The sequence below is a fragment of the Brassica napus genome, chromosome A3 (genome assembly GCF_020379485.1).
Source record: "Brassica napus cultivar Da-Ae chromosome A3, Da-Ae, whole genome shotgun sequence".
NCBI classification, from domain to species: Eukaryota; Viridiplantae; Streptophyta; class Magnoliopsida; order Brassicales; family Brassicaceae; genus Brassica; species Brassica napus.
Window position 1 is genome coordinate 31,027,234 of NC_063436.1, and position 18,536 is coordinate 31,045,769.

The window sequence follows — 18,536 nt, forward strand, 5'->3', positions numbered from 1 at the left end:
AAGCTTTACAGATTGTATGCCGTTTCAACGAAAAACTTTAATACAGAAAACGACATGACGTTTTTGCTTGGAACATAACAACGCCTTGTCGTTTTTTACTTGGTCACTTTAGTGCCTTGTCTTTTTTTTTCCTAGTCATACACAATGTGAATTAGCTTAGCTAGGTTTGCATGTTTTAAACTAAATTAAAGTGCGCCTCTTGGGATTGGAGCTGGTGGTAGAGAAAAGAAACTGTAAAACCTGAATCAGTTTTTTAAAATGTAAATATTATTATAGTTAAAAGGAGATAGGAATCACTCTAAATTCAGTAAACATTAAAGTATGCAGCATCACAAGCTTTGATTAAAACACCCAGAAACAAAATAATTAAAAAGAGTCTAAAACTGCTTAAGACTGACTACTAAACCAATTTCCTCAGCCCTACATGCCATAATCTTCAACATGATCGTAAAGGTTGTAGCTTTCAGACATTCCCATCTTTCCTACAAGATGCTCATCCCCTACAAAAACACATCAAACTCTCTGATTATTGTTCAGACACAAGTCCCAAGCTTTGTGTAAAATGTTTTTTTTTTTTTAACTTACTTGGATTTGATAGGACTCCAAGCAAGTGAAGATCAGAACTCATCTCAGGACAATGAAAGCAAAGATCTTCTTCAGACCTAGGACTAGTAGCACTTGTTGTCCCAATGCCATTGTTGTTGTTTCCATCAGGAAGAACAAGAAGACTCTCTGGCATCTTTCTCTTCTCATTCACCGTCTCAGCTTGATCAGTCTCTACCTCAGTCTCACCATTGTTGTTGTTAGAAGAACCAACACCACCACCACCACCATGCTGCTTCCTCTTGGACCGAGCACGCCGGTTCTGGAACCAATTGTAAACATTTTGCTCAGCTATCGGACCGTGTTGGCTCAGCTCCTCGGTTATGTCTTTGATCTTTTGCTTGCTCGGTGTCCCTATGCCTTGGTCGAATATACGCTCCAGAATCTGAAGCTGAACTGGCGTAGGAGTCCACCTCTGCCTACCACCTGTCATCTTGTGACCAAACGTTGGGTCTGCATATAGACCTCCCACTCTCCCTATACACCAAATGAAAACAGAGTTGTTGAAGTTGAAAAGTACATAAAAATTAAAACTTTGTATACCCCAAGAACTAGCATCAAGCAGAAATACTCTAGCTCAATTAGAGGGTTTCAAGGTTGCTTACTAAAACCTATTCTTGAATTCTAGAAAAAAGATTTAATTACGCCAAGAAACGTTGAGAACCTGCAAGATCTTGCTGAGAAGTGAAGGTTTTGTGCATCTCGACGAGACGTTCGCAAATGGTGGCGTAGATAGCAATCTGCTTCCTCAGAGTTTCGAGCTGCTCGTCGGTCATCACCTTCACGTACATTCCTCCTGAGCCTGAGCCTCCATTAACGTCGATCCCTTGAAGATTTGAAGAAGGATTGTTACTGGGTTGCTGCTGATTGTCCCACTCCATCATCTCTTTTCTCAAAGTTTTAGTCTTTCTCTCTCTGTGTGAATGAAGGAAACAGAGGAAGGACGAAGAGCTCAAGAAGGAAAGGTAAAGGCACGATAAAGACAAAAAAAGCTAAGTTTATACTATTAAATTTTTGATATTAATGCTTAAGAACAAATTATTTAAGAAAAACGGTAACATGATTCACATGTGAATAAGACTGATCATTTGTATATCAAACGGTAACATTATAAGAGCAAAAATGATTTAAGGAGAAAGTATTAGAATCAAAGGGTTATCTAGTTTCCAAAATTAGAAATCGACAGTTAATGTGTATACTTCAAGTTAAACGGCTAGTTATATTACTGATGATAACATTTTAGTTTAATGTTCTTTTGATTTTATAGTTGTAAATATTCTTACTATATTTTTATGCAATTAACTGATTAATGTTGCTAAGTTTTATTTTTGTTGGTTGATATTCTTTCAAGAAATTGAAATATAGTTCCTTTTTGAAACTAATGAACTTTATGATTTTACCAAAAAAAAACTAATGAACTTATGAAGTTTATTACATTTTAATTGAACTATTACCATTATCAGTTTTTTTTTACGAAAAAGCCATTATCAGTTTTTCAAGTTGTATATCTTTGTTTGCATGATTACAACAATAATAATAATAATACACAAGCTCAATTTTTCATGAAAATATTTATAAATTTTAATTTTGCTTTTAGATTAACGTTTTGGTCAACAATCGAATTCGTATTATAGTAAAGATGTGGTAAAGAAAATTTAGAGACATAAAAACACTTTAATTTACTCTTTTCCTGACCAGTTAACTGACATTCTTGAGTTGCTATCCAGTAACTTTTTCTGACACATTCCAGATTATATTTTTCCAAAACAATCCTCTATAGAGTATTAGCTTCACCGTCTTTTGCAATCCCTATCATCCTAATCAAACATAAGAAGAAACATAAATGAAATAAGAAATGGGTCAGAGTCAGGACTTTATAAGTTAAGGTCGTTAAGGAGCCACACACCAACGTGTCATCTAACCATGAATTGAGAAGTCGTAAATGGTCGGTGTCCGCCGTCCACGTTCCACGGGCACTTAAGGGTTTGAGAATTTAATAAGATTTAATCAGAATCATTAACTATAAAAATAAATGAACATGATCCCTGAATAATACTCTAGTAGTAACTAGTAACAGAAACGTTTAAACATAGTTGTCTTTATTGTTGAAAACAAAATGTGAGTAGTACTGGTCAACGAATACATGAATACGCGGTCATGACTCATGCCGTAATGAACCCGGTAAATATAGTATTTGTCGGAACGTGTACTTAGTTCTTCTCAGGTCTACTTGCATACTGTGACCTTTCCACGTCAAAAAATATCAACTTAGGTCAATTATAAGATGAATTACTTCACAATTATATTCCAAGTCAATGCCTCACCTAAATACGGTGGAACATAAGTTTGGAATCGGAATGATTATGAATTGTTCGGTGGGAAGTATAATGTTACCTAATAGTAACACATTATAATTTACCTGTATATTTACCAGCTGATATTTACTGGGTGATTTTTTTCAAATATTAAGAAAGCTGTTGTTTATTCCAATAGGAGAGGGTCTCCTTTTATACATACGTGAGATCTTTCCCAACAATATTGGTACTTATCTGTAATACTTACATCATTATCTACATATTATTCTCCACAACCTTAGGACTTATCTATACATATCTTAACATTCCCCTTCAAGTTGGAAAGTGTAAGTCACAAACTCCCAACTTGGACAGAATGTAGTCGAAGCTATATTTTCCCAAACCTTTGGTAAGTATATCAGCCAGCTGCTCTGTTGTCCGCACATGTCGTGTAGTTATAAGCTTACTCTTCACAGCATCTCGTACAGCATGACAGTCGGATTCAATGTGTTTCGTTCGTTCATGGAACACTGGATTAGCTGCGATGTATATTGCAGATTTGCTGTCACAATACATGTCCATTGGACCATTCTGGTAAACTCCAAAGTCCGCGAGCAATCGCTTCATCCACTTCAGCAACCCGCTAATACAACTCGTTTACCTTATCACTATACATAGTATATATGTATTTGATCATCTGTACTTTATATAATTAATTATTGATTGTTTTTTCACTAGTACTGATTGTTTTAAAGTTTTTTACTGGTACCAATCGCTAATTCTAATATTGTTTTGGTAATCTTGGTTTTTGTGGATTTACGTATCTTGTTTAGTGGTCTAGAAACAGAAAAAATAGAAACATTTGTTATTCGAGTAAACAAACAAAAAAACATTTATTAGCCTCATCGTTTTTCCCGACAGTGTTTTTGTTATTCCATGTGCGAGCCTAAGTCAAATATCGACCGAACTGTTTTCCTAAGAGCATTTTCAATAAAATTTCATTTTTTTTCTCTCTTAAAACGAAGTAAAAAAAAAATAGAATAAAGTTGCTTCAACTCAATTTCATATCTCACTCTATAATGAAATAGTGAATAAAAAAAATAATTTATTTATAAAATAAACTATATTATAAAATGAAATATAAAGTTGAATTGAAATATTATTAACTCCATATTTTATTTCATTTCATTTTAAAGTAAAAGATCGAGTGGGGTTGGAGATGTACCAAGAATCCATATTCATACGTGTTTTCCTTTTTATCTTTCTATTATGAGTGTAGCCGTGTAGGACGTGGGAACATATAAAATATACAAAAAATTTGTCACCAAATGAAAGGTATTTGAGATTGATCTTTACAAAAATGTAATAACTTCCAAGGTTATAAGATTGATCTTCAAAACAGGCTTAAACCGATAATTGTAACTTGGATTTCGTTGAGCCTCGTTGGGCTTATTTAGTTCTATTTTGGGCAAGGAGATACTTATCTCTTAAATAAATGGGTTAGAATTTAATATGGGTTTCCCCTAAGGTTTGTTTTGTACTATGAGACTCATTTGCTTGCTCTATTATGCCATGAAATGTTCAACCAAAATGTAACGATTTTTAAATTTGAGTTATAACAAGTATAATAAGACAATGATAATTTAATCTAAAAATATTTATAATTTATAATACACACTAAGTATAAAGTTTTGATTAGCTTGAGATCTTACATTGATAGGATATATTACTTTCAAAATAATTTTAAATCTATTATATGAGTACTCTTTTTTTTTTATCAGCAACGTAAACAGACTCATATAAATTTTGCAAACAACACCGGTAATTCTGCATCCAAATAAACGACAGACGACAGTTGTTTTCTTGGCATGAATACTCTAGTTATTAATTTATAGAGAATCATTTAGCTTATTCGTACATGTGTGACTTGGTGTTTGCCAATTATTTTCTTTCATATTATTGTTGTTCTATTGTAGGATTATGAATGACTTCTGAATTCTTTGTTCATATATACACAAAAAATCATAAATTCACTAAATAACTAAAACTCCTCTCCTACATTCTTCCCATTTCTCTCAAAATCTAATTTTCCATTTTTTTTTGTTTATTTGGTAAATAACCCATTTTTTTCAACTGGACACATAAATTATAAAACACATAAAAATAAAGAAAAACCGTTAAGTTATTACTATTGGACTATTCGAAATTTATTGTGTGTATATATTATGATTGGGATTGTGTTATGAATTATTGTATTGGAATTGAACTAGAGGTTAATCAACAAGTGCTAATAATCATAGAAATAAGTGGTTGTTATGAAGATTTTAGATGAATAAGTGAGTAATGATGTGTTGGATATATACTCACTCTCTATTGATGGTATATGAAAGCTACGAGGGAAAACTGAATCACTTTTCATTTTCTAGTTTCATATATTCAGTAGGTTGGCTTTACTTAAGTGGATTCACAAAGTTAAGAAAAAGTTCAATCATATAAGTAAAATTAAATCTACAAAAGTTAAAGAGACCGTATCCGAGAAATGATATATCGAGGATGGGTCCAACTTTTATCGCTGCATTTGATTTGATATAGTCATAAACCCAACCTACTACGCTAAGAATCGCATTAGAAAATGGTAATTGCACTTATGTCCAAGTTTTGTTTTTCATTTATTTATTCAAATTTGGTCGGTGGTCAGACAGAGTTCTCATAGAAAAAGCCAGTATAATCTCTCACCGTCCACAAGATCGGACGTCTCTCGTGATATCACGTAACAGAGTTAGATCACTAACTTCAGCTGGACCCATAAGAGATTAGCGTTTGCGACGTGTACCGTTTTGACTAGTCTCTGAAGAAGACCCTTCTTTGGCTCTACCATGATTCCAAGCTTCTTTTCTTTTCTTTTCTTTTCTTTTCTTACAACCTTGCTTTTTATCATACAAGTTTTATGCGTGACCCAATCACATTTGTCATGTTATCATGTATTATTTAGTTTCAGTGTTTGTTTTTTTTTTTGAGCAACTAATTTCATTCATTCATAAAACTAAGATGAGTTCAGGCCCAAGACAACATGGGTAGAGAGACAGGACTTTGCAAGCCCATCGGCAAGCCCATTGTTGGCCCTTGGAATAAAAAGAAAACGACAAGAAATAAACGGAAACGTAGAGGAAAAGGCCAAGTCGTCGATATCAGAGAGAACGCCGTAGAGTTCCATCGTATTCCGGCAAAATGAGATTGCTTGGACAAGTACTTGGGAATCTATTCGAATACAGATGTGAGGGTAGTTGTGAGAGGCTGCCTGGAGGAGAGCTTCTCTGATTGCAAGGGCTTCTCCCATACATGGCGAGGAGACCGAAAATTGGAGCTTTGATCCGCGATGAAGCTCCCTCGATGATTGATCCGCAAAAACCCACGCTAAGCCCGCGTTTCTGGTAATTGGGCACCAAGAAGCATCGGTATTACATGAGATCTCCTGTGGGTAAGGCGGTGGTGTCCGTTGGGGTCTGGATGATCGATTTTCTTGTTGAACTTGAGGTGGCTGAGCTATCTCCCATTCCTTAAGAGTCCCTATCGCTTTGAGGGCTGTCTCTGCAGGTGATTGAATACGATTCTCAAAAATAAGCTGGTTTCACGCGACCCAGATAGACCAGCATATCCACGGGAAGGCGTTCCCTGTGAACCCATATGGAGGTAACGGGATCCATTTCCAACTTTCCATTAGTGTGTCGAGGAAGGAGATACTAGCAGTTGTGGTGGTGACAGATTGGTGACTCCAGGGAGCGTGGCTCCAAACCTCAATTGCAAATTGACATTGGAAGAAGATGTGATCAACGGTCTCCACGGCTCCACAGCGTATACAGTTAGTGTTGTGTAAAAGGCCTCTCCTTTGTAGGTTTCCTCCAGTGGGCAGAGCATTGGATCCCACTTTCCACAGGAAATATTTCAGCTTCGGCGATAGTTGTTGAGACCAAATGAGTCGTTTCCAGTCACAGGTACTATTACTAACCAGATCATGTTCAGAAGGAGAAATAAAGGTGGAGTAGTAACCTGATTTAACACTGTAGCTCCCGGACTTATGCAGAGGCCATATGACATAGTCCTGTGCTCCTATGACGCTTGGGCGTAGGCTCATGATATGGTCTTTCAACTCAGGAAGGAGGTTGTCAATAAGAGTTGTGTTCCATTCCTTTGTATCTCTCGAAAGGAGATCAGATACCATAAGGTCAGTGTCTTTCAAGAGAACGGGTCCTATTGGTCTTAAGTTTGTCTTTGGATGTATCCAAGAATCCTTTCAGACTGACGTTGATTCCCCATTTCATATTGCTTTCCCTAGGTGTTTCAACAGGAGATCACGTCCTAGGAGTATTCCACGCCATCCATGGGAGATAGCAGTAGACGCCGCTGTCTTGAGGAATGGAGTTTTATGACAGTACTTCCCTAGAAGAACCTTTGCAAGGAGGCACTCCGGGTTAGTAATCAGTCTCCACCCTATCTTTGCAAGTAAAGCTCTGTTGAAAGTTTGTATAACGCGAAACCCTAAACCCCCAAGCTCTTTGGTTGTGTCATTTTATCCCAGGAGGTCCAGCATATCTTTTTCACTCCATCTGTTGAGTCCCACCAAAATCTGGTGAGAACAGATTGAATTTGTTTACAAAGACTAACCGGTAACTCGAAGCAAGTCATAGCGAAGAAAGGTATAGGGGAGAGGACTGATTGAATCATTCTCGCTTTGCTTGCAGTAGATAGGAACTGAGTTGACCAATTAAGAGAGCGCTGTTTCATTCTGTCCACAATAGATGCGAAGAGGTCTTTCTTTTTCCGGCCAAAGTGCTCAGGTAAGCCCAAATATTTTCCCACTCCTCCCTCTTTATCAATTCCAAGTTGCGTTTTAACTCGCATTCGAATCTCTGCAGGGGTTTTGCTTGAAAAAGATATAGATGACTTCATAGCATTTATCTTCTGACCTGAGGCTGCTTCGTAGCTGTGCAAGATGCTCATAAGGTGAGTACATGCTGCTGTATCTGTCTTTGTGAAAAACATTGTGTCATCAGCAAATAATAGATGGTTGATCTTAGGACTGTTTCGCGCCACCTTAATCCCTGGCAATAACCCATCTTCTTGTGCTTTTTTGCAGAGTCCTGAGAGAACCTCTCCACAAATGATGAAGATATAAGGCGAGAGTGGATCTCCCTGTCTGATGCCACGTTGCGGAGCTAAACTACCAACTGCTTCGTCGTTAAGGAGGAAGGAATAGGAGACCGTTGTGATGCATTCCATCAGCCAATTTGTCCAGGTATTGCAGAATCCCATTCTTTCAAATAGTGCTCGTATAAAGGACCACTCTAAGCGGTCATACGCTTTGCTAACATCTGTTTTGACAGCCATCGAGCAATGTTTGACAGCCCCTGACGTCTTAAGGAAGTGAAGCACTTCATGCGTGATGAGGACGTTGTCAGAGATTGCTCGGCCAGGTACAAACGCTGACTGATTCTCCGAAATGACTTCTTGTGGAACCGGCTTGAGTCTGAGGGATAGCAGCTTAGAGATTACTTTGTAGTACACGTTACAAAGAGCTATAGGTCTGTAGTCATGAACTGTTTTAAGACTTTGGATCTTTGGGATCAGCCTGATATGAGTTGCGTTAATGGAGTAGGGGAGAGAGCCTTCCGTGAAAAACACCTGAATTTTCCTTATTATTGCAGGGCCCACCACATCCCAGTTGGATTGAAAGAAGCTTGCGGAGAACCATCGGGGCCCGGGGCCTTATCGGGGTGTATAACAAACATGGCCTCCTTGATCTCCTCTACCGATGGATTTTGGATCAGCTTGTCATTTGTAGCAGCAGAGATGCATGGTTTCAAGGCTTTGTTAACTATCTCCAGTGCTGAGTGTCCTGTAGAGGTAAAAATTTCCCTGAAATATTCCCCGATGGTGTCTGCAATCATATTATCCTCGTAAACTGGTTCACCATTTGAAGTTTCGATCACTGAAATTATATTTCTAGCCCTTCTTCCTTTAGTTGAAGCGTGAAAGTAACTTGTGTTTTTGTCTCCCAGGGTTAACCATAGGAGTCTGCTTCTCTGCTTCCAGAATTCTTCTTCGGCCTTGTATGCCTTGAGGAGTTGGAGGTTAAGCGACGAGATCAGTTGATCATCAGAGGTAAGCGCTGATAGGGCTGTATCCAGAGCCTCTTTTAGTTCCACAATTTGTTTCTTGCTGTTGATGTGGAAATCTTTACTCCAAGCCGAGATTGCATGTCTGCATTTGCTGATCCTTGTAGCGACTTCTAAATGCTGGTTAGCGTTCCAGACTTTTTTTATAAGCTCACTGATCTCTTCATTGTCACGCAGGCATCTGTCTTACCGGAATATTCGAGAAGAGCGCTTCTTTTTTGAATCAAAAGTTGAGATGAGAGGTATATGGTCAGATGCTTCAAATTGGAGATAATGAGCTCGACCATTTGGAAACATATCTGACCACGAACTATTAGCCATTGACCTGTCCAAGTGATACTGCACCAGATGGGTATGGCATTGTCCTCTCCATGAGAGGAAGTTGCCCGTGTGTTTAAGGTCAAACAAGTCGCAAGCTGAGAGGAAGGAACGAAAGTTACTGAAAGAACTTTCAGGCCGTTCAACTCCATCAGCTTTCTCTGAGTTATCTGTGATCTCATTGAAGTCTCCGGTGAGAAACCATGGAGAGTCTCGTGAGGCGGAGAGATCACAGAGCTTCATCCAGACGTCTAGGCGATTAGAGATGTCTGGTGCCCCGTAAACAAACGTTCCATTGAAGGTCTTGCCTTTGAAGGAATGAGAGTGTCAATAAAGTTCGGGGTTGCTGTAAGTACCGTTATATTCACATCCTTCCTCCAGAGAAGAGCCAGTCCTCCCGACCCAGGGGTTAGGGGAGATACGAGGTAGAGTGCATCCATATTCAGATCTTTTAATTTTTTTGAGACGAATTCATCTTAGTTCTTTGTTTCTGACAAGAAGATAATGTCAGGGGAATTCTTTTTGTGCAGATCTTTGAGTCTCTGGATTGTTTGGAGATTCCCTAGCCCACAACAATTCCATCTCAAAACGACTAAGGAAGAGGGGGAAGAGGGGCGTGAATATCCGAAGATTCACATCCCGTCTCTGTAGCAGCGGGTGCAGCCTGTTGTTGTGTTTGTCATGGAGTCCCGTTCATTCCTCTTTGTGAAGATTGGACTGGTGAAGTGAAGGGGAACCCGTGTCTAGAGGGTGTGTGAGCAATATTTCTTCTTCTCAGATTAGTTCCAGTGAAGATTCTCGGGCTCGCTTGGGTTCTTCTAGCTGGAGTTACTCTACTTCGATTTCTCTTAGAGGGAATTGGAATAGAAGCAGACACTCCCTCGACAGGGGGGTAAGGAGCTCTTGAGGAGTTGGCTCTGGGAGAGTCCTGGAGCTTTCCCCATAGATCATAGCCTTACTGCTCGCTGCAGCGACTATTCTTGAAGCTGTCTTCTGCATCAAACCTTCTTCCTCTGTTTGCAAGACTTTCTGCCTTCGAGCTGCAGATTCAATAGGGTTATCTACGTTAATGTAGTGAATAGTGTCTTCTCTCAGCTGCTCCATGACATCTTCTGTTGTGGGAACTCTCATGGGGGGGGGGGGGGAATCCGTGATCTCCAAGTTTCGTTCTAGCGGTGGGCGCTGAGTTTCATTGTTCCCCCTGGGTGAATCACGGGCAGGGGTAATTTGTCTAGCTCCTCTGCTCTCTTGGTGTGTATCCACCGGGCGCGTCTTCTCTCTCAATCGACGAGCTGGGGATCGGCTTCTTACGTCTTGTCTGGCCCTGACTTGATTTGGTGGGGAGATAGGTCTGTAGTACGAGGAAGCTCGCTGTTGGCGTTGATTTCTTGGTCCCTCTAAGGAGGGGACAATCTTGTTTTGTAGTGGCCGGCCCCTAACCTCAGGGAGTGGGATCCTTTCACCAAAAGGACGTCCATGCCTATCAACCCTTTGATTGAAAGGATCAGCCTCGGAGTGTCGTGGATCTCTAGTGCGGAGAGAGGAGTCTAGAGATTGCTCCTGGGGCCGAGATACAGCAGGTGCTCGTTGAGCGTTCTGTTCCCCGACAGCAGCTGAGGGACATGAACGTGCCAGGTGTGAGAGGCTATAGCAGCGTGAGCAGTGGTATCCAAGATCTTCATAGTCGAAATTTACCATAAGTTCCTCTCCCGATTCAAATTCAACTAGAGCTGATCTTGGGAGTGGTTTGAGACCGTCAAAAGAGACCCTAATGCGAGCCGAGGTCTTTGTGATTTTGTATTCTTCCAAGGTCCCGAGATCTTGCCCTAGGTCATAAATCATCTTCTCATGCCAGAAATGCAGAGGTAGCCCCTGGAGTTTGATCCATAACGGTATCTGAGATGGGAAGGAAGGAGATATGACAGGTTCCCACCGTTGGAGGATGAGCATCCACTGGTTGTAGTGAAACGGTCTTTTGAGGAGCACCTGTAAGAGGCCTTCTTCTAGTTCAAAACGAAACTGAAAGCAGTCTTGACCAAGGTCAGATCCAGAGACCTGTCCTTTCAGGGACCATTTGCGTGGAAGCGCAGAGATGAGAGAGCCAACAGGTTGCTCCTTAGGGTTTGTCACTCTCCCAATCAAGGTGAGGGCGTTATCTCTAATGAGGGCAGAGGTGTCAAAAACCGGAGCTCTCACACGCTTCACAGGGGCTTCCACTACAAGAAAACAGCGGTATTCTGACGGACGTTCCGACGGAAAATGAATTCCTCGGAATATACCGAGGCATTTCCGAGGCAATTCCGAGGAAACACAAAATTTTGCTTCCTCGGTATTCCGAGGAAAATTCATCTCGTCGGAATATTCCGACGGAATACCGAGGAAACTAGTATTCCTCGGAAAAAACCGATGAATTCCGAGGAAATATTATAGACGTTAGAGAGCCGTTGGAGAGCCGTTGGGGGATTTTAAAAATTCCGAGGAAATTCCGACGAACTAGCCGTTTGCATCGGAATTCCGTCGGAATTTCCTCGGACCGTCGGCAGGATTTCAACTATAAATACAAGCACCCCTCTTCCTCTTCATTCACTCCATATCTCCATCCTCCCTCTCACTTTCTTTACACACGAATTTGATTCATAAAAAACATGTCTTCTTCAAATTATTTTCGTTCTTGGATCGATCGACCTCATTTGGATCCGAACACGAGATTGCTTACGGAAGAATACCAACAAGGTATAACCGAATTCATGGGGTTAGTTCACCGACAACCGGAAGCAAAAACAGGTATGTTAAGATGTCCTTGCTCTAATTGTAAAAATAAAAAAGTTATTAAAGAATGGGATGTTTGGACTCATCTATATTTGAGTGGGTTTACACGAAGTTACAAAATTTGGTATCATCATGGAGAAACTGATTATGAACTTGGTAGTACTAGCGAACCTCAGCCAGCGGTTAGATTAGAAGATCCAATTAGAACGGATGTAGATTACGGTGTAGGTACTGAGCAGATGGTAAATGATCATTTTAGAGGGGAAGATTTACCCAATGCCGAAGCTAGGAGATTTTATGATATGTTGGATGCTGGAAAGCAACCATTGTACGAAGGTTGCAGAGATGGTCATTCAGCTTTATCATCTGCTACAAGATTGATGGGCATTAAGACGGATTATAATTTGGCTGAAGACTGTGTGGATGCGATTGCTGATTATGTAAAAGGTATTCTACCCGAAGATAATGTAGCTCCTGGCTCATACTACGAGGTTCAGAAACTCGTAGCTGGTCATGATTTATCGTATCAGGTAATAGATGTATGCACAAGATCAGTGACTCTTGAAGGTATTGAAAATTTGAAGACTAACATAGCTGTGATTCAGTGCAACCTTGAGAAGATATTTCCTCCCTCATTTTTTGATGTTATGGAGCATCTTGTTATTCACCTGGTAAGAGAATTGGAACTTGGTGGTCCTGTGCAGTATAGATGGATGTATCTGTATGAGCGGTATATGTTCCATTTGAAGAAGATGGTGAAAAATTTAAGTAGGGTGGAAGGGTCTATAGTCGCACAGATGATCAATGAAGAAACTTCAAACTTTGCCGAGTACTACTTTCCAGCAGAAGTTCAGACCAAAAACAGAAGACCTGCTCGGCATGATGATAGAGGCGAACGGGCAACATATCATTGGAAGGTTCCAGACATTTTCACAGACGTTGGACGACTTAGCGGAAAACCAAAGGACCGTCGACTTACTGATCAGGAGCGCAGTCATTTGCAAACATATTTACTCACCAACTGCGAAGATGTTCTTCAATATGAAAGGATTTTCATGGCAGAAAAGCGGTTAGAATATAGATACGCCACAGAGGACGAACTAGAAGAAATGAAGCAGAGAGAATTTGGTGGATGGATGTTTACTTATGTGAGTGATGGTTTGGCCAGAGGTGAAACATTTGACGATTGGATACGCGAGATGGTCGTTGGACCAAACTTTGGTGTGAAGTCATATCCGAGATTTTGTACTCGAGGATATGCATTCACAACTCAGAAGAGGAGACGTTCGAGTACGACTTACGATGCTGGTGTTTGTTCTGCATCAGGAGATGATGTATACCACGGACACATAAATGAGATTTTGGAAATCAAGTATTTGGGCATGGTTGGATTGCGCTGTACTGTTTTCTATTGTGACTGGCACGACAACACTCCAGATCGAGGTGTGAGAACAGATGCATTTGGTGTTACATCAGTAAATTCAAGACGGAAGCTGCAATATTATGATCCTTTCATTTTTGCTTCTCAGGCCGATCAGGTTTGTTATATCAAGTACCCCCGGGTAAGGAACAGAGATGATCCATGGGTTACTGTTACAAGACTCAACCCGAGAGGCCGAGTTCAGGGAAGTTCTGAGCTGGAAGACCCACTACAACAAAGCACATCCGGCAACTTAAGTGCAGCAGAAGATTTAGGTGGAGTTGGCCTTGTAGTCGATTTAACCGACTTCGGAGAAGAAGCCGCCGTTCACGTAGAGGATGAAACAGTGATTGGAGAGTTTCACCAAGATCCAGATTCAGATTCATCTGGTGATGACGACTCGGAAACAGACTAGCGTCGACCTTTTTTTTTTTTTTTTTAAAAAGAAAATTCCGAGGAAATTCCGAGGACAGATAGGTTTTCCTCGGAATTTCCTCGGAATAGATCTTCTCGATTGAAAACCCAAAGTTCCTCGGAATTTCCTCGGAATTTTCCGAGGGAATTCCGAGGAACTCTTTATGTTCGTCGGCATTTCCTCGGAAAATTCCGAGGAAATTCCGAGGAATTGGGGATTTGATTATAGATTCTTTTTCCTCGGAATCTCCTCGGTATATTCCGAGGAAATGCCGACGAACATAAGGATCTCCTCGGAATCTCCTCGGTATATTCCGAGGAAATTCCGAGGAACTTGGGGTTTTAAATCGAAAACAACGTTTTACGGATTGAATAACACGTATATAACCTTCATTAAGTGTCATAACCAGATTATGATGTTTGGAACTATGAACTTTGGTGTTTTATCCAATAACAAACACTTTTACGATTGCATGAACGAAAACCACACAACATAAGAGAAACACTTATACACTTTAATAAACGGTAAAGGGAATACTTACAATTATTTTTGAAATTGTGTTATTTCATGGTTTATGATCATCTATACAAAGAATCCTCAATGGTATGCATTATAATTGTATAAGAAATGAAATACGGCGAAAATAATCGATGTTTTAAAACCCCAAACCCTGGTTCCTCAGAAATTCCTCGGAGATTACCGAGGGTATTCCGAGGAATCCTGGTTCGTCGGAATATTTTCATTTAACCGGGTAAACCAAGCCGCCAAATATTTCGGGAAAATTGAATCAAAGAATTCCGAGGAAATTCCGACGGAAATATAAAATATTTCCGAGGAAATTCCGACGGATAGTTTCCGTCGGACGCCTCATAATATTAGGGTGAGCCCGATCTTCTTCCCCATTTCTCTCTTTCTCTCCGCGCCGCACAGCCTCTCCTCTCGCGATTTCCGGCGACTCCACCGTTCTCTCTCGCGTTTTTCCGGCGAATCTCCCCTAATCCTCCCCCATAATCATGTAAGAACCCTATCCCACTCTTTTAGGTTAGATTTGTATGGTTTTTAAGTAGATTTGATGATTTTGGAATGAGATTTATAGATTTTGTTAGGGTGAATGGTAGATTTGTGTAAAATCGAGTTTGATTATGTATTTCACTTGATTTGAATTTTTTTTTAGTTTTTATTAATTTTGTGGTTATAAAAATCGAATTTGAAATTATATATATATATTGAAAACGTTTTTTGTATATAAAATCTATTTTTTGCATTTTAAATTCATTTATATATTTATTAAACATTTTTAAAATCTATAAAACTTTTTTTAAGATTAAAAATCATTTATATAATATTTAAAAACATTTTTTTTGTGGTTATAAAACGTTTTATGTATTTTATATGTAAAATATAAATTTCTATATTTATTAAACATTTTTAATATTATGAAAACTATTTTTGTAATTATTTAACATTTTAAACATTTTTAAAACTATTTTTCGTAATTATTATGTTTTTGGGATTTATTTAAACTATTTTTAAAATTTTTAAACTATTTTTTATTTATTAAAACTTTTTTATTAATTATTAAACTATTTATATTTTTGTGATTAAAAACTATGTTTTTAACTATTTTTTATTTAAACTGTTTTTTTTAATTAAAATTATTAGAACTAATTTTTAAATATGTTTTTTTTTAATTTACAGGTCTAATGATGATCAGATCCGGCCTCGCCAGCGTCGTAGCCGGGGTGGTATGGGGAGCCAGTCTCGGGGTTCTTCCAGCCATGTTCAGGATTCCGTTTCGCCCCACAGCTCATACCATACATCTCCCTCTCCATTACTCGCTCCTGCTGCTCCCGCTCCCGCTGCTGCACCCGCTCCTGGTCCCGCTGCTGCACCCGGTCCTCCGGGAGTGATGAGGGTTGCGGAGTTGGTTCGACAGCCCGGTCGTGACCATCTTCCCTATCTCACTGAGTATCCACATGGACATGGTCAAACATGGTAATTTAAACTTTTATTTTTTAAACTATTTTTTATTTAAACTATTTTTTTACTAATAATTTATTTTTTTTATTAGGTTCAACCGATCCGGGAACGGGATCAGCGCATGGATCAACCGTATGATGTACTCGGCCCTCGACAGCGGACATCCGACTTTCACTCACTTCCCTGTCGAGAAGCAGCATCTGTGGTTTCGTCAGTTTGCGGTAAGTATTCTAATTTTTAAATTATATTTTTTATATTATTAAAACTATTTTTTGTAATTATTAAACTATTTTCTATATTTATTAGACATTTTAAATATTATTAAAACTTATTTTTGTAATTATTAAACTAATTTATATATTTATTAGACATTTTAAATATTATTAAAACTTATTTTTGTAATTATTAAACTATTTTTTTAATTATTAAACTATTTTTTATTTATTAAAACGACGATTTTTGTAATTATTAAACTATTATATTTTTGTGCTTAAAAACTATTTTTAAACTATTTCAGCAAGAATTCAACTGGAATTCCGATGATACGCTCTCTATCTATCACCATTTTGTCCATAAAGTTATGGACAACTATGGGAAGCAGATGTACGAGTGGAAGAAGAAGTGGGAAGTAAACAAGGTAGTTTTTAATTTATTAACAATTTTTAATTTATTAAACTATTTTTAAAATTATTAAACTTTTTTTTTTTAAATTAAAAGGTCCCAAAGTCGATGAACGACACGGTCTGGAAGGAGTTGTGTGCGCATTGGGATAAAGAAGAGACGAAAGAAACTTCTTCCACCAACTCCAACAACCGCAGGAGCGACCGTAAAGGAAAGGGCATCTACAAGCATAACTTGGGTGCTCAATCTATTGCCACTCTGGCGGATCGCATGGTAAGCTCAACCGCTTTTTCTTCAATTATTTAAGTTTCAGAATTTTATTTTTTTTGCATTTTCAAATTTCTAATGTTTGTCTAATTTATTTTTTTTCAAGGCGGAAGAAAATGAAGGCCACCCAGTTGATGATCTCGCCCTTATGAAAAGGGCGTATACCAACAAGAAGACCGGCCAGATTGATGATGGTCTTGTGAGGGACGTGGTCGACCTGGTCCAAACTCAGGTGTATGACGAAGTGTCTCAGCTTCAAACCGATGATGACGATTCGACGGCCTCGACCAACTTGTCTCGGGTTCGAATCAACGAAATCGTTGAATCGGTAAGTTTTTTTTTTTTAAAAGTTCAATTTAATTATTTCTTGATTTTTATTTTATCATCAATTTAAATTATCTAAACTTGGTTATTTATATTTCAGTCGGTTCCAAAGAAAAAGGGACGTTTGGTCGGTTTGGGTCGTCGCTCCCGGTCGGCTGCTCCTTCTTCTGCACCACATGCGTATGTTGATCCAGAAGTTCTTACGGCTCAGCTGAAGGACAAGGATGATCGGATATCTGCGTTGGAGACCCAGATGGCAGCTCAACAGGCGGGCTATGAGACCCAGAAGAGGCTGAACGAGCAGATGATAGAGATGATGAAGAGGATGTACCCGAACGAGACGTTCCCGAACATTCAAGACCCGTAGTTTTTTTTTTTTCCAAAAACTCTGAATGTTTTATTTAAATTTGAATATTATCTACTATGTTTTATTTTATGTTTTATTCAATTTTAATTTTAAATTTTAAAAATTTTAATTTTTAAAAATAAAATTAATTTTTTAAAAAAATAAATTTTTTTAAAAAAATAAATTTTTTCAAAATTCCGAGGGAATGGAGTTCCTCGGAAAATTCCGAGGAACTTTCTCCCCTTGGCAAATTCCGACGAACTTTAAGTTCCTCGGAATTTTCCGAGGGAAGAAGTTCCTCGGAATTTTCCGAGAAACTCCACTCCCTCGGAATTTTCCGAGGGAAGAAAGTTCCTCGGAAAAGTCCGAGGAACATTTGTTCCTCGGTATTTTTCGATAAACATTCCGAGGAATATTTCGTCGAAACTTCCGAGGATTGGACCATCGGAATTCCCTCGGTATTTTCCGAGAAACCTTCCGACGAACTTCGTGTCCTCGGAGTTTCCTCGGAATTTTGTTTCCTCGGAATTCCGTCGGAATTTTCCGACGGAATTCCGAGGAAGTATGAAATTCCGAGGAGATGTTTCCGAGGACTTGTTTCGTCGGTATGTCCTCGGAATAGCGTTATTCCGACGACATACCGACGATTTTTTCCCTCAGTATCCCGATGTTTTCTTGTAGTGTTCATTTGGCTGGGAAGTTACCCCCTTTTCTTTTTCAGCAGCAGAGAATCTACGTGAATCCATTGTTGTTAGGCAGAAGTTATGCAGGCGACTTAAGGAAGTGTTGCAAGAAGAGAGTGTACTGGTCTGAAAGTGTAGTGGGGAGTTCACCGTGGGAGTAGATAAGATAAGATGAGGCCTTGAAAAGTCCAGCAGTTTCTGAAGGGGTCAACAGCACGTTACCCACCTGCCAAAGAGGAGTTATACGTCGACTCTAAGGTGGTTTTGGGAGGTTATGGCGCTGTTGTCTCAGAGGAGGTCATCATTTTCCGATCGAGGTTCCG

At 39.1% G+C, this 18,536-nt stretch overlaps 2 protein-coding genes across 2 annotated transcripts; both read right to left on the reverse strand.

Moving 5' to 3' along the window:
• Positions 1-231: 231 nt before the first annotated feature.
• Positions 232-1,581, reverse strand: LOC106348144 (WUSCHEL-related homeobox 13). The gene is made up of 3 exons (XM_013787814.3): positions 1,268-1,581; positions 586-1,080; positions 232-500 (listed from the first exon to the last, which is right to left on the reverse strand). Exons 1-3 carry the CDS (start codon positions 1,485-1,487, stop codon positions 421-423), a joined length of 795 nt encoding a protein of 264 aa, XP_013643268.1. The 5' UTR covers positions 1,488-1,581; the 3' UTR covers positions 232-420.
• A 4,944-nt stretch (positions 1,582-6,525) lies between these two features.
• LOC106350469 lies at positions 6,526-9,631 on the reverse strand. Its single transcript, XM_013790351.1, has 4 exons — positions 9,261-9,631; positions 8,607-9,113; positions 7,560-8,523; positions 6,526-7,164 (listed from the first exon to the last, which is right to left on the reverse strand). The coding sequence occupies exons 1-4, from the start codon at positions 9,629-9,631 to the stop codon at positions 6,526-6,528; spliced, it is 2,481 nt and encodes an 826-aa protein (XP_013645805.1).
• Positions 9,632-18,536: the final 8,905 nt, after the last annotated feature.